We start from the raw sequence: 16868 nt of genomic DNA, 5'->3' as shown, positions 1-16868 counted from the left end.
TAGCTAGTGGCCATCCCAGACACAAATCCTCGCCCCCAGGCTCATATTTATAAAATGCCAGGCCTTCTCTCCTGCTTCTTTTCCATCCATGGTTTCATAAAATGACATATGAGGTTCTATGTGCAAACAGCCCTCTGGGCATCCTCCTGACTCACACCCCTGAGATACAAGACAGCTTCAAATGTCCCCTTTCTCCCTCCCTCCGCTCCTAAGGTGAGGTAGGATGCCGATCGTGAATAGGGCCAAATAGTATTAAATCAGGGGGCACCCACAAAACAAAATAATCTGCATTTATATCTGCGGAGTAAGGTTACACATGCCACTTCTATTTCTGGGCCCTTGGATAAACACCGATTAGTCTACCACACTGGACGGGGTTAATAGGAGCTTGTTCGGTGGGCAAGCACGACACCTCAAGGCTTGGCCTCGCCGATCGATAGGAAACATTGCTGTATACGTGCACAGTAGCATTACTGTGCACAGGCATATAAGTTGGTAGCAGCTGGTGACTTTTAATTGAGTGTCAATGGACATGTCAGCCACAGTGGGGAGGTCTTTCCATGTAAGGAATGCTCTGCACATAGTCCTTTTGTTTGTTTGTTTGTTTATTTATGCATTCTGGCAGTTGGGGCAGGCTGTGCTGATTGAAACAAACAAGCCACAGTATGTATAGTAATACCGAGTCCTCCAGCCAGGCAGTTATAATTCAGTGTGCTGTTTCTGAGTTTCACATCTTCTTCTCTTTTTTAATGAATGCTGTTTTACATTTGAGAAAGCACTTCTATTTGTTTGGAAGCTCTGTTTCCCCTTGATATCGCCATGAAGAGGTCAAGGGTCAACCAGAGAGTAGAAAGATGAATAAGATAATAACACCTCATGATATTTTCTTATCTTGTGATGATGATGACGGTATTATCGGTGGGGGTTAAAGTTCAATAAACAGCATGTCAAAGAGGCGGAGTAGGAGATCCTGATGGGGCTCACATCAGTTCAGTGCAGCCAAAAAACACACAGACAAGCAAGAAGCACAAATCTGTTCATGTCCATAAATTGTGTGACTGTCCCTTTAGAGACAACCCTGGCCCTGCATGCCTATAACACATACTGCGATTCTGTGACACATTTAAAATTTTTCTGACAATGGTTGATGCATGTAAAGGGGAGGATGTGTTAATTATGAATAATATTTCATCCTGATTTGAATAAAAGTGAGACTAACAGTGACATATTACACAACTGTACGCTTTGCTCTTTATTATATGTGAGGAGAAGTGTCTTTGTTAATATGTGTCTAAATCTACAATCTGTTCTCATTACCTTCCAGTTTTAGGAACTAGAAAAGTCATTAACACTTCATCTCCAGTCAGTAGAGGGGCTGGTACAAGTATTCTCACAACTTCAAATGCATTCAGTCAAACTTTTAAAACCATTATTCTCATCCTGGGTAATATAAAACCACTGAAGCAGAAAATAAGGAGATGGTAACAGTTTAATCTTTTCTTTATGTAATTTTCTGCCAACATTTTTACAGAGCTAAAAGATAATATTTGAACTGAATCCTCTGTCCTCCTTTTCCCCCAAATTCACACCCTTATGTGGCCCCGAGAGCAAACCTGGGAATTTGTAGGACCCAGCAGACCTCCCAGCCCCCGGCTTCACCTGTTCGCATGCACATTTCTTCCCCTTTTTTTCACTTGGGATTGCCTTCCATCGCCCCATGATAATGACCAAAAACCTCATGCCTATAACGATGCTGTCGTACGTGGGCTGCAGCTTGCTGATCCTCTCCGCGTCTTTCGCCGGCGCCTCCCTGGCCGAGATGGTGTTCCGCTGCCCGGGCTGCACCGCGGAGCGCCAGGCGCTGTGCCCAAAGCTCACCGAGACTTGCGCGGAGATAGTGCGCGAACCGGGCTGCGGGTGCTGCCCCGTGTGCGCCCGGCAAGAGGGCGAGATGTGCGGCGTGTACACCCCGAGGTGTTCCACCGGTCTCCGATGCTACCCCACGCCCGATTCGGAGCTTCCCCTGGAGCAACTGGTGCAGGGCCAGGGGCAGTGCCGGCGCAAAGTGGACACCGAGACGACCACTTTCAGCCAGGAGCACCGGGAGCAAACCAGCGGTCAGTCAGTTTACTGGAAACCTGCTTTTCTTCTATCAATTTTTAATGACACTGTCTAGACTGCAGCCTGAGGAATAGTGTAGAAATATTGCATTGTCACGAAGGCTGAGCCCAAATCTGTGAAAAATAGAGACTGTTACTCAACGCTGAAGTTCTAGTGGATGATATTCTTAAGATATTTTTATGACATTACATACAGATTTGCTTTGATGTCCACAGCCTTTTCGCGTTAATTTGATAGTTATAAGCCCCCTTTGGAGCCATTTGCCTACAAACTTGAAATAATCTTGAAGTTTGCACTGCCAGCACTTTCAGAGATGTGCAATTTCTCAACTTCAAGTAGGGTAATGACCTATTTTATGCGTGTTGCATGAGGTATTCTTACACTCCCGTTAATCCCTGTGCTGCATAGACCTGTTTAAAGTGCTGTGAATCATCCTTGTGTGCATGGGGTGAGAGAAACAAAAAGGAACAAGTTAACTGCAGCTATGCTCCAAACAGCTGGCCCTCCAGTCTTTCCCAATATCACCCCCTCAACCAATAAAAAAAAAAAGAAAAAAGAAAATCTGCCTTTAAAACTGTGTAACAGAGAAGAGAGGTAGTGGCCTGCAAAATTCCCAGAAGTTGTACTCACGGGGATGGACACAGAAAACATCATAGTATTGATGTTGACATTTCCACAGGGGAGTGGAGAGAAAGAAACGGAGAGAGACAGCAGGAGGAATGCTGCATTGATTGGAAAAGTGGACTTTAAGCTTTGACCAGAAGTAACTGTAAAGTGCTGTTGACAGTGACTACGTTAAGTGGATTGTTTAGCTGGAAAATGAGTTGGATGTATGTGCAGGAGGGTCACAATGAAGCTTCATGTGGCCCAGAGCCAGCAAGGCTCATGTGGTTTGTGTTTAAACAAAGACAGGTCACAGTGAAGAAGAAAAGTAAACAGCCTCATTAATTGGCTGATTTTGAGGCTGCAAACGCACACAGTCAATGAGGGTCCAGTGGAGCCAGCCGGGGTGTGATTTCTACTCATTTCCAAATCCATGCTTTGTCAGAGTTTACCTCCAGACTGACACGTGTTTATTTTGGCACTGAACTCCTGGAACGTAGAGAAACTACCGGAGACGGCATTCAGAGTAACCCTGTTCTCTGTAAGGACTCTCCAGCGTGCTGACAAAAGGCCAGAAGCTTCATGACACATTTATGATTTCATAATCAGCCACGATAATGACTTAATGCCACATTTATGTTACCTTATGCAGCAAAGTTTATTTCTGTAGCCCTCCTCAAGCAATAACAGACAAGTAATAAAACAGGGAGTGCAGAGTTACGTAAGAGCAAAACAACAGAACAAAATACATGAACTCATCATGTAAAGGCTTGCTTGCAGGGAGGCAATTTGTTAGTTATCGCAGATTTTTTTTTTTTTTTTTTTCCTCATTTGGGTCAGGCTGTGCTTCAGCTTGCAAGTTGAAAGCTCTGAGATGTGGTTAGATGTGATCAAAAAAAAAAAAAAGAAAACAGTAAAAGCTCAGAAATTGGCTCCAAAGGCTGAATGAGGAGTTGTTTTGGATAAAAGCCTTCGCTGCTGCAGATGGAAGAGTGATTTCTGACAAAGACAGAGGTAAAGAGTGTTACGGTGAGAGGTCCAAGTGAAGTGTGCAGCTCTCTCAAGGACGTAAAATGAAAGACGAAGATATTTTTCATTAAAGTGAAGCTGAAAGTTCCTCAAAGTTTTCTGCTTCTTTGGTCAAAACTGCGGACTCACGCACAGATTTTCAGCTGCAGAAGAAGTCGACAAGCTGTCCGTTAAATTCTGCTCTACTTACGCCTTTCAGTTTGTGTAATAAGACTTGATAAATTTACTGTTGGTGTTACAGATGGTTACTGTCAGTCTCCGGCTTTCATTTGGCCCAGTTTGAGACTCCACTGACTTGATTTCCTGTAATAAATTCTTCTCAGATACACAGCAAAAAAGAGGAAGTAATGAAATCCCTGATAGAAATCAGCTCACAGGCTCTTTTGGAAGATTGAGAGCAAACTTTAACGTTCTGGGCACTATCGCTGCATCTCCTTTGTTCCAGGAATTAATCTGTAAATTAGAGAAAAAGGCTGATTATAATACAATAATGAATTGGTTGTATTTAGCCGAGCTGGGGGAGCGGTGACTCTTAAGCTGATTTGACACCCGTGGGCAAAGAATCAAAGGATGAAATACTGCAGTTGCTTTATTTGGATGTTTACAACCCTCAACATCTTGTTTTTCTGGTTTATTTTATTCCACTCCCTCAATTTACCCTGTATACCTCTAACAAGGAACACCAAGGAAATGGCCCTATATCCTGTCAGGGGTGACATTCATCCAGATTTTACAGAGCAAGAATTGATCTGATCTGGATTATCCAGAGCTGCACTGACAGCAACAGTCGAATCTCTGATCTGATGCGTCCTGCAACGGCGCTGCAGCTAACCGCAAAGAGGTCAAAGGTCATAGCTAATAATCCTTCGACCCTGAAGCGATCATGTAAGAGACCTGGAGGAAGTTAGAGAGAGGAGTAGAGGATCCTTTTTGTGGGAACAAATCAGTCATAGGAGGGAAGAGCGAACGGGCGATGCAAACATGAGGAGGAGAAGAACTCAAACCATTTGCACAGGCTCAGTACGAGACGTCACGTATGAAAAAAACTATACTGCAGTTCCTTTCTTGTTTGAATAGATATAAAAATACCTCAGTGCCTTTAAAACATGAATCCAAAAAAGCAAAGGAAATAAAGTGCAGCAATGAATTTTAGGTTTTTGTCTGTTCTTAATGATGACATGTTGATCGGATGAAATGTTCTGGCACCGTAGTGGCTCGTTTTCTGTTCTGGCCGAGACCACAGGGAATTTTTAACCTATCGAAGCAACTAATTGCAGCATATTAGTAATTTATGATTAATGAACAGATATTGCTTCATGAAATGACTTTCAGTATTTCGAAATGTCACATTTGGCTCAGCAGGATGTTTTTAGGCTCAGGCCACTCTGAAAAAACACTAGCAATAGATTCAAAATCGTCAGTAAGATGTTTGACAGTCCAAGCTGATGTCTGCAGAGCCTTGTTTTGTTCCACCTACAGTCTAAAAACTCAAAAATGCTCCGTTTATAATCATAAATGACAAAGAAAAGCATCAAATCCTCACAATTGTGAAGCTAGGACGAGCAAATGTTCGGCATTTTCGCTTAAAAGACAACTAAAACGATGAGTAAAATCATTGCAGATTGGTTGTTGCAGCACTCACTTGAGGTTTATTTATTGAATAGTATTTCAAAGATCTCTGGGTGCACCTCGAGAAAAGGTTATATCTCTGAGGACATGGTTGTAAACATCTGTTTTAATTGAAGCCATGGAGACAGAGTTACAGGAGATGTCGCTGTGACACTAATTCAGCAAATAGCCTGTGTTGTTTCTGTGGATGCCCGGACGAACCTTCAAATTATGCATGGGGCCACGCAGACATGTGGATCCACTGATTTCAGCTGATCATCTGAATTGGAAACATGCATTGCACTCAGTTAAGCCGAATAAGACCAAAACCAAATCCTGTGCGCTCTTATTTCCTCCCCTTGTGCCTTTAGCATCCCCGATCTGTTTGTTTGTGTGTGCTGCATGAGTGATTGTCTGCATGTGTTACACTGCAGGCAAGTCTGCTTTCATTAATATAACCTGAAGGAATTATATTGGCATGTACAGCCCTACCACTTCAAGTAAAGTCTCAGTTCGGTGCCAGAGGTATCTCAATTCATGTTCGTATCTAAAAATAAATGAATAGAGAGAACGTTTAAGCTTTTAAACCAAAGCCACTGAGACATGTTACAATATCAGACGAACTGAAGGGCAACACGTTGGTACATCTTTCTCCGCTGAGCCCTCTCTAGTTTTGGTTTCAGTATCTGTATCAGACATTTACAAGTATTCATGGAATATATATATATCCTGGGATGGATTCCGTCAGATGAGACTCGATAGTGATGAGCCAGGGATGACTGTTGTCAATTGCAGATCAGGTTTAATAGAAGATCTTAAATTTCAAAGCGACATCACCAGGAGGATGAAAGGAGGTACTCCCGGGTCTGGTATGAACCCAAGAATTGATTACAATGGTAAATTCCGAGATGTTAACGATATCATAAAGATAAAATCTCAAAAAGTATATTTTTATTACAATTTCAGACTTTTACTAATAACAAAAAGATTCCATGTTTCATTAATTTCCAGCTGAAATGTCCATATTTGAAATCTCTCCCTATTCAAAACTAACACGCACTAGTTTTCCCACCACCCTCTCTGTTTATGCACAGTATCACTTGATATTCTGTTCCCACAGAAACCTGGACCCAAATAAAGGTTCCTCTAATCAGATTGGATGGGCGTTTAGATGTTTTGACTGGGATCGTACCATATATGACCTTGAAAAGGGAGCAAGTTGCTCGATGGAGCCCACACAGAGCCCGTTTTTGGTTGAATGTCACCTGAATGAGAAAAAGTGATACGTGATACGAGGCCCATTCTTCATGATGAGATCCTGTTAATTGGGTATTAATTCCTTAAACAACCCTTTATTTTTTTATTTTTTGTGTTAGTGTCGCCCAAACCTATCCAGACAATGAGAAGGGAAAACCTGATACAAACCTTTTGTTCTATCAGTACTGTTATAAAAGTCGTTATAGAGAGGAAAAAATGAGGTGGAAAGAAAAGGGGAAAAAAAAACCTCCTGTGCCATCTGGTCGCTGAAATAACATTGTTAGCTAACAAGGGGCATTCCTGTGTACCTGCGGGGGCGTCCAGACGGAGCCCGCAGGACTGAAATAGCTCCGAGATAATCCCCCTCCCCACCCCAGGCTTCTCCAAAAAACAGGGGCATTTGTGCCATCTCCCCCCAAGGCGTCAACTTCACATGTACCCGTGCCAAGAATCTCCTCGTGCCTATTGAGATCCAGAATAACTTCCCACCCTCCTTTTTGGTCAAGGGTGATTTAAGACAATACAAACACTGTCTGAAATGCTACTGACACTGGAGGGGAAGGGGACACAGGGCGCTGCAGGGGAGAGGGACAAAAAAAAAAAAGGGAAGATCTATATCGCTGTTATTCAATCCTTGAAGATGGCGAAATAAAATAAAAAAACCTTATATTTGATATATTTGAATGTTTCCAGACATTATATTAAATTGCACTCGGCTGTTCTTTCCTATAATAACGGAGGGAGATGTGTAGGTGAAGACAAACAATCTTCAGGTTGTCTATAGACCCCATGCTCATTCTCACACCCACTGTTCAGCTGATGGGTGACACTAGAGGGAAGCTCAGGGGATCGCCCGAGTCATTAACGTGAATAATGAATATCTGTGCATTCTGGGATGTTGAGCAATGAAAAACTTTAACTTGCTGGTGACGCTGCAGGACGGCTGAGGAATGGCTAGTTTAGGTCCCACAGAGTTCACACCCAGCAGTGCCGGTAGTCAGCGAGTTGCCTGGCCGTGGGTGCCAACGGTGTGTACGTACGTGCCCGAGCCTGTCCAAAGCCTGCTTGGTAGATGACTGTTGCGGGCCAGAGAGCCTGGAAGGTAAACACATCTGCACTCTGCTGAGTTTGTGTTTCTAGGAAAACAGTCCCACCAGGCCTTGTAATGGATGATGGACTGCGGCTACTCTATGCGGTGCCTTTCATGAATGTCTTAAGTGGCACATGACCTATTTCACACTTCAGAGGCGTGTTAAGAGGTTTACTGAGGAGATGTAGTTTTTTTCTTTTCATTTTTACCTCTTTCTACATTCCTAGATTTAAAGGGATAGTTCAATTTTGGGTGAATTCTGTTCCTACTTACCAAGAGTCAAACCAAAGCTGCTCTGATGTCTTTGTGTGATCTTGGGTTAGATCAGATGTAGCGACAAGAAAAAGTTACCTGCATTTATGTCTTAAAATGTGGCCTAAGTTACATTTGAATGAGGATGATGAACAAACACAATCTATTTTCACTAATAACACACAAATCATCGTGTTGTTTTTGTCCATATCGAACACGTCATTCAAACATTCGCAGTGTAGGTTGGGGAAAGTATGTGAACTCTCGGCTAATGACATCCACAAAAGCTAACTGGAGTCGGGGGTTATCAAACCCGGAGTCAGTGAAACCAGATTAGAGGTGTGGGTTAGCGCTTAGAGCCGGCATAGTTGATTTGCATAAAGCTGGGTTACAGAGTCATCACCAACTGTGTGTAAATGGAGCTGATTTAGTTCTGTGGCTACTCTCTGGAAAAGTGGGCGTCCAGCTCAAATGACTCCGGAGACACAATGCAGAATAATCAGTGACGTAACAAAGAAGCTCAGAGTAACAGCTCAAAGGAATCATTGGAGCTGGTTAACATCTCTGTTCATGAGTCTACCATATGCAAATCACGGTGCCATGAACACCGTGGAGGAAGCCGCTGCGCTCCAAAAAAATCACTGCGCCTCTGAAGTTTGCCAAAGAGCAGCCTGACTCTCCACAACACTACTGGGAAATGTTTAATAGACTGATGAGATAAGGTTGAATTGTTTGGGAAGAACACACAGCGCTATGCATGCTGTGAAAAAAAAAAAAAAAAGGGCTCTGCATACCAACATGAAAACATCATGATTTGCGGCTTTGCAAACCTCTGGGCCCGGACAGCTCCACATCATCGAGGAGAAAATGAATTCCCAAGTTTATCGAGGTTGCTTACTGGATCATTTCAGGGTGGCTGTCCACCTGCTGGAGCTCAGGACGAGTTTGGTGATGCAGCAGTAAATCTACAACAGAATGACTTCAAACAGAGAAAATCCACCTGTTGGAGTGGCCCGGTCAGAGCCCAGACCTGAGCCCAGTAGAGAATGACCTCAGAGAGTCATTCACACCAGACATCCTGTGAATATGTCTGAGCTGAAGCAGCTGAATTGTTCCTCCTGAACATTGTGCAGGTCTGATCAGCAGCTACTGGAAGACCTCACAAAGGTTGTTGTTGCCAAAAGGAGGTTGAACATCCACCGGCACTGTGAATGTTTAACTGGGCGTGGTTCAGTAAAGACACAAAAGATAATAATTGCTTGTGTGTTATTAGCTGAAGCACATTGTGTTTGTCTACACTTGTGACTTTGATGTGGATCAGATTATGTTTTATGGCCAATTAATGCAGAAACAAAAGGTAATTCCAAAGGGTTCTTACTTTTTCTTTCTCTAGTAAATTTAGTATTTATACTAAAGGATTTATTTATGATTTAAAACTCCATCCTATATGTTGAATTGTATACTTTCCATTAGACAAATTCTACATGTTTGCCTGTTAAATGGACCTGCTGTGCCCTGACTAAAAGACTAAAAGACTAAGATTACACAAACAATTAAATGTAATTAATTAATTGGAATTTACAATAACATATCAGGTCCTGAAACTATGGGACCCATTGAATGAAATTAAAGTGTGACCTTCACGTTTGATGCGCAGTGAAAGTCTCAGTGTTCCATTGTCCTGCTTTTGACAGAAGCTGCTTCTTGACTCCATTCACATCCAGTAACTTTTGAAAGCTAAGCTAGCCAGTCGCCATCCCTTCACGTCACATCACGCCCCCACAAAACAAGGGTCGATTTGTATCCATGGAAACACGATGGAGCGGGAGAACGCTCGGTGTGCTCGGATCTTTCCCTTTTTCAACCCGTCCGTTCTCCGTGACCACGGCCAAGTCTGCCATTTGCTCAGTTGACCAGAATCTGGACAATCGGACATGACACTTCTGGCTTACGTGCCATCTGGGAATTCAACATGGATCAGATATAGAAAGGAAGCCTCTCAGGCCATTGTGTGAGGATTAATTCAAGCAGTAGACTGGACAGTAGGCCTGCTGCTCTGTTGATACTGCTGATCCCCAGCCCACCGCTGTGGGACGGCTTGTACTGCAGAGGCCTAGTGCCCCCTAAAAGTGGGGTCCTGACCCTCTGTGTTTGTGTGTGTGCATGTACATTCAAGTGGGAGATTGCTGTTTTCTTGCTTATAAACTGTCCAATTCCTCTGTGTGTGTGTTTGTGCGTATGTGTGTGTGTTTGTGCGTATGTGCGTATGTGCGTGTGTGTGTGTGTGTGTGTGTGCGTGCGCGCGGCCACACTGTGTATTTGAGTGAACAGCTCAGGTTTCCTCAGAAGAGAGGGAGTGATGGTATTGCGCTTGGATACTGTGGGGATTATGTAAGACAGCAAAACAAAAGTCACCCCAGCTGCCAATATTCCTGAGTGTTTTGTGTGTTTATCTGCACAACTTGCGCGTGCACACACACACATGTGAGGACACACCTGATTTCAGTTGACTTTTGCCCCTTTTCGCGAAGAAACTCGGTCTTCAAAGACAAGCCAGAGAGAACACGGTGGAGCGTCATAGGGGGAACTGAAGTCCAACAACACCACATCTATCTGATGGCAGAAGGCGCCAGCACCTTGTTATTGCTTCGTTTGGAATTTCCTTTCTCCCGTTCTCTCTTAGGCCTTTTGTAATCATATTCTACAACCGGACGTCAAATTTACCTCTTGCAGAGTGCAGAGAATGCCTCTCCAGTCCACCACCACCACCAGTAACACACACTCGCTTTCATTCTCTGTCCTACAAATGCCTTTCCACAAGTCTGCACGTTACAGCTTGGCCCTTGCATAACTGTGAACTCTCCACTTACTGGCCGACTATTTGACCTTCTCCACTGTCTGTGCTTATTTCCCTTCGTTCCTTCAGGTGTCACGTGAAGTCTTGCATACGTGAAATACATGCAAGAAATGAGAAAATGTGAAAATAAACAGTCTCCCAGCACATATAGTCACTATTTGAAACATTTTTCTTAGTAGCTAAACTGAGCTGAGATGTGATCATGTTGCTTTCTAAAGGAATTTGAATCATTTAACTTTTTTTTTTTTTTCTTCTTTCTTCATCTGAAGTCAGCTGGTTCGGAGTGACACTCCTCTTCCACTCCCTCCCCATCAACCCTAAACCCCAACCCAACCGCAAAGTATGCTCTGTTGTCAGAAACAACAAGTTGGGTTGGACCTGATGGCCTCTCACTCTCACATTGCTTGCTCCATCTGTTTGAAGAGAGGGTTTTTTTTTTTTTTAGGTTGATGTTTAACAAGACTTCAAGGAGAGAGGAAGGTGGTCAAAGTCAATGAAAACTGCTCAGAGGAATCACTGGATGGGACTCAGCTATTTGACATGATGGTTTCATTGACAGTTTATTTTGTTGTAAGTTAAAAGCAGTGGAAAGTCTTATTCTAATAGATCCAAATCAATGGACAACTTTCTTCTGGATTGCTGTGCAGGAACAGCAGCTTTGGATGTGATGGCACCACATGATCGGGGCCGAGCTGGCTTGAATTCACCCAGGTATTAGATATAATGATACACAGATGCTGCCTCGACCCTATTAGACTGAATATGGTTTGGACCCATTAACTCATCATGTAATCTTCCAAGCACAAGTGTAAAACCTTAAATCTCCGATGATATCAACTGTTGTGTTCATTTATCACCACTTTTTAACATCTGCCTATGAAACTGAATCACATAACTTGGGGAAAAAAAGCAACCATGGAAACCTGACTGTGACTAAAGTTCAGCGGTGGCCAACATTTCTCAGCCCACAAGCTTGTTAATGGAGCTGCATGTGGTTCCTCCGCTGTATGAGAAGGGAAAAGGATTCGAGTGACTCATTGATTGTGCTGGTGCATTTCAGAACACTTTAACAGCAGTTTGGACCCCAACCGCCCCCCCAATATTACCATTAGTTAAAATCTCTTATGTTAATTTGAAAAATTGTCACAAACACAAAATGAGAACCTAAATAAATAACAGTGTAAGTGTTCGCAATGCATGGTTGTGAGCGTTGTGCTGTGGAGGCCAAAACAAAAAGAAAGAGGCACAGTGTGGACGCCAGCAGAATGAGAGCGGGGCCAGCTTTTATATCCTGGAGGGGGCACAGGTGCGCTGGATCAGCTAACGACCTCCCTCATTTCAATTAGGACCAATCACTACACCACACAGCGGGCGGTAACATCCTCCCTTCCAAACCCTCTTATTTACTTCTCCCTCCCAAGCCCACTTTCCCAACAAAAATAAATGAATAAAATGGAGAAAGTTGATTAAATTGCATAAAACATACAACAAAATACCCAAAATACATTCATTGATGAACATAATGTTGCTCCTGAAGGCATCAAACATTTGCAACATGGACTATAAGAAGAGAAAAGAAGACTGTTAGGGAGTCTAGCTCTCTGTAGTCTATGAATAAGAAGCAGTAGTTGTCATTTTATTCCGCTCAAGGAGCTCAGACTGCGGGGTCAGCGTCACCTCTGCAGCTGCTCGAAGTCCATCTATCCATTTCCACAAACCTTTTTAGCAGAGCGGCCCGCACTCTTTGTCACTCTGAAAAATGATCTGTGCAATTCAGAGCTTATCTCACCCCACTCCCAGCCTCTAAAAAGCCCAATCCATTACCAAAATGATGTCAGGAGGGCAGCAGGGTGGCTGAGTGCACAGGGAGACGGTCCAGAGGAGTCACAGGTTAAGTGCTTTCAGCGGCAAACGTGTCCATCAAAGTGTCCTTGAACAAGAATTGAAATTCTTTCCAGCCCAGTTTAATTTCTACTCTGTCATGCATTCTTGTTGGCAACACTTTTTTTTGGACTTTGTTTACAGTGTTTCAGTTCATTTTATAGATCAATTCGAAATCGAAATTCTTAGATCCTCACAGTTTGATCTGATGGCTTTTACGTGGTGTCTCCACAACTGCAGGTGAGACCGTGGAGCCGCTGCCTGAGCAGGGCGTGAGTGAGATCCCGGCCGTCCGGAAGCCCAGTAAAGAGACCCCCTGGCTGGGACCCAAAGAGAGCGCAGTGCGCCAGCATAGACAGGAGATGAAGACCAAGATGAAGACCAACAAGGTGGAAGAGGTCAAACCTACTCGGCCCAAGCAGGTGAGGCAAAGCAGAGCTTGCGTTTTCGAGGAAAAGATCTCTTGCAGTGTTCATGTTGAAGACCGGGAATCAGCAAGGTCTTTTACCAAAAAGACATATCTTGGACTTGAACAAAAGCCACTCCAGTTCTGTTTGAATAATTGCAATGTGACTGTATATGAGAAACCAACTCTGTTTACAGTCATAGGAGACTAAGAAAACCAGCCAATATTCACATTTCAGACACTGAAATCAGTTGAGTTTACGGCATTTTTACTTTATAAAATGACTTAAATAATCACATATTCCTGAAGTTTGAGCTAATTTTTTATTTTTTTATTGATTTTCTGATTATTATAATTGATTAACTGACCAGTCATATCATTTATTCCTAAAACAATCAGACAACATTGTGTTAAAGCTTGCGCTCTTTGAAATACATGGCATCATGATAGTAGTGCAGGTGTAAATATTCTTTAGTCGCCGAGGGTGGAACAAAGCAGCGCCTCCCTCTGGTGCAGCAGCCCGTCATGTTTGGATTTTTCCTTGACAAGTGTTTTATTGCTGTATTTAAAGATGATTCAAAGTGCAGTTAATAATTGAATGTGTCAGTAAATATGTGAAGAGCACTTTGAATTCATTTCAAGGCTCAGGAAGGAAATACCAAATTATAATTTTAAAGGGGATTAAAACTGTCATGGTACAAAGACAAGTTTTTTTTTTTTCCCCCAGTTCATTTTCCTTCCATTTAACTCTCACACCAAAAGCTGCCCTTTAATCAAAAGGCAGATATTTTCTGACCTTAAATACACCTGAACCGCTCTGCATCCTGGAGCCGAGACACATGGGTGAACCCTGGGCATTTGTAACCAGCATCATGGTATTTTCCACCCGCCATAAAAATCATTTAAAGGTTATTGCTCTACCAGAAACTTTATTTCTCGTGTGTCCCAACAAGACATTTGGCTTCAGTGAATTGTGGGGTAAACCCGAGGTCACTGGCAAGAGTTATTATTCATTACTGGCAAGAATCGTGATTCATATGCTCATTACAAAAAGCCCTTCAGCTTTCTAGGTTTACTGTGTGTTTGTATGTGTGTGTGTGTGTGTGTGTGTATGTGTGTGTGTGTGTGTGTTTACGTGCATTTTATTAGATTTTATGTGCTGTGTCAAAAATGTGCCGATTTCCATGCAAGCACATCTTAGTGTTGCTGTATCTTGGAACAGTTTTCTGTTGTGCGGATGGATTTGACTAAACTTTTGAACATTTTCTAAATTAGATTTTCATTTAAAAAAAAATAAATAAATAAAAACAAATTAAAGTTCTATAAAACATCAGATTTCTTTGTTAGAAAACAATTTTTGACGTTGGCCGCCATGTGTCACAGAAACCCTGTGGCTCTCACACACCCAGATGTGTCTATGCAGGCCTGTAAACATGACTGCTGTTGTTGTCTCTGCTGTTTTCAAGACTCAGTGTCAGCAGGAGCTTGACCAGGTCCTGGAGCGGATATCCAAGATGCCCTTCAGAGATAACCGAGGTCCCCTGGAAGACCTGTATGCCCTGCACATCCCCAACTGTGACAAGAGGGGGCAGTATAACCTCAAACAGGTGAGTCCAGGCATTTTGGGAAAGAGGATGTTTTAGTTTATTGTTATTCTAGAGAGTCATGACAAACCATAGTATACAGCAAAAGTGTGTATTATCAGGGTTTTTTCTATAAGCACCAGTATTTAAAAAGATATCTTTGAAAAAAGATGCTTTATTGATAGTTTTAACAAAAAGAAATGCTAAACAGGTGACTTTTCTATCATTATCAAGGATGTAGTAGGGAAAAATGACACAAAGCCTCTCAAATGTCTCTGAATATAGAACTAAAAGAGGAAAAAACATATGAATCAAGGTTTTTTTGCTGTGAAAACTTGTTTGAATTGGTGTGTGTGTGATGCTTTACGACCATCATTTATGTTTCAGTGCAAGATGTCTCTCCACGGCCAGAGGGGCGAGTGCTGGTGCGTCAACCCTCACACCGGCCGACCTATCCCATCAGCCCCCACCGTGAGGGGCGACCCCAACTGCAGCCAGTACCTCAGAGAGCTGGAGCTGGAGCTCCCTGACATGGCCCAGATATAGTGCGGCATGAGACTAAATAAATAAATAAATAAATAAATAAATAAAAACTAAAAAACTGTAAAGTACTTGGGAACAAAGAACATCTGAGTAAGCTATATATTATCTTTCTGTGTGTATGTTTCTCTAGTTCATTTGATGACAGTGACATTTCAAATCTTAACCACCAAAAAGGATTGAAAGATAGAGTCCAGCTTGCTGCGTAGGATGTAAGTGCAGATTACTTTTAAGGGGAGCAGTAAAGATAAGACTCCTTTTCCTCATAGATATTCAGTAGGCGTCAGCTGGAGTGTCAGTGTCTTTGCTTTACTAATTGTGACTTTGCTCAGATTTGCTCTGTTATCAGTGTTTTGTACTGTATGTGTTGAAAAACGAAAAAGCCTTCAACATATTTGGTGTTTTTAGGTGTGTGTTCGTGTCCTAGCTTGCAGACTACTGTTACGCCTCATGCTATACTGTAGGCTTTGAGTACACCTGGCTTTTAATACACAGTTGATACATAGTACATGTTGGCAGTAGCGTGCATTAAATGTCCAGCGCTAGGGAAGACATGACTTTAGACTGCCTAGTCATAAGCAGATAACGCTATTAAAATGTTATTAAATTCAATTTGTGCTCATTGTGTTTTTATTTTGCCTCTGCGCCAGTGAGAGCCAGTGCATTATTGCGATATCGCAGTAATTATCCTTTATATGGACTCAAGGATGAACTGATTACATTTTGGTGGTTAAAGGTCAAAAGGTCAAGGTCACTGTGAGCTCACAAAACACGTTTTTTGGCCATAACTCCCAAATTCGTACGCTAATCATGACACAATTTAACACAAATGTCTAATAGGAGAAAATGATGATGAAGTGAGGATGATTTTATATCCAAAAGGTCAAAGGTCAACTTCACTGTGAAATCATAATGTTCTGCAAAAAGACTTCTGGCCATTATTTCAAGATTATTTCAAGAAGATTGTGAACATACTTCCTGCAACTTGGCTGCTTGGCAGAGGCATACAAGTGCATTTGTAATGCTAATTTGAGAATTAGAGGAAAATAAAGAAAAAAATGATTTTTTTGCCAAAAAATGTGAATACAGAAAACAGACTCATCAGTATGTTTTAGCTTTTTGGTTGTACTGCAGCATGCGTTTCAAATCCTTGGAAAAACCCTATGACTGAGTTCTATGAACATGCAGCCTTAGTTTTTGAACCTACCCCCTTAACATCATGAGTAAAATCGAAGCCATTATGATTAAGTTCTTGTTTCACCCTATTGTGGCTTGTTGAATTTTGCTCAAAAAATCGTAAAGCTGCTCTAATCCTATATTTTCATATTAACAATGGGTGAAATGTAATGTGTAATGTGATAGTCGCCACTCATAGTGATGAACTGACAGGTAATTGTCCCCCAGCTTTGAAGCTCCCCTCAGCTCTGTGGAGCATTTTAGTCTCTGCAGCTATGCTAACTACACAGCGAGCACTAGGGGTGGAAACATCCCCATCGGTGATGTCACAGTGGGTTTTGACAGCGGAAACCACCTGCATGGAGCGTCACCTGAGCGTCTTTAACAAGGTCAAGGTCACAGAGATGACTATCACACAAAAGCTCACCAGCTGACTCATCGGTTTACCATCTCCAAGTTTCCACA

The 16868-nt window shown here is 42.4% G+C and overlaps 1 protein-coding gene across 1 annotated transcript; it reads left to right on the top strand.

Annotated features, from left to right (window-relative positions):
* Positions 1–1564: 1564 nt before the first annotated feature.
* Positions 1565–15839, top strand: igfbp2a (insulin-like growth factor binding protein 2a). The gene is made up of 4 exons (XM_056370549.1): positions 1565–2117; positions 12939–13120; positions 14571–14711; positions 15075–15839. Exons 1-4 carry the CDS (start codon positions 1718–1720, stop codon positions 15231–15233), a joined length of 882 nt encoding a protein of 293 aa, XP_056226524.1. The 5' UTR covers positions 1565–1717; the 3' UTR covers positions 15234–15839.
* The last annotated feature ends 1029 nt before the right edge of the window (positions 15840–16868 follow it).

This window comes from Seriola aureovittata, chromosome 24 (genome assembly GCF_021018895.1).
Source record: "Seriola aureovittata isolate HTS-2021-v1 ecotype China chromosome 24, ASM2101889v1, whole genome shotgun sequence".
NCBI lineage: Eukaryota > Metazoa > Chordata > Actinopteri > Carangiformes > Carangidae > Seriola > Seriola aureovittata.
This window is presented reverse-complemented; position numbering and strand designations above follow the sequence as displayed.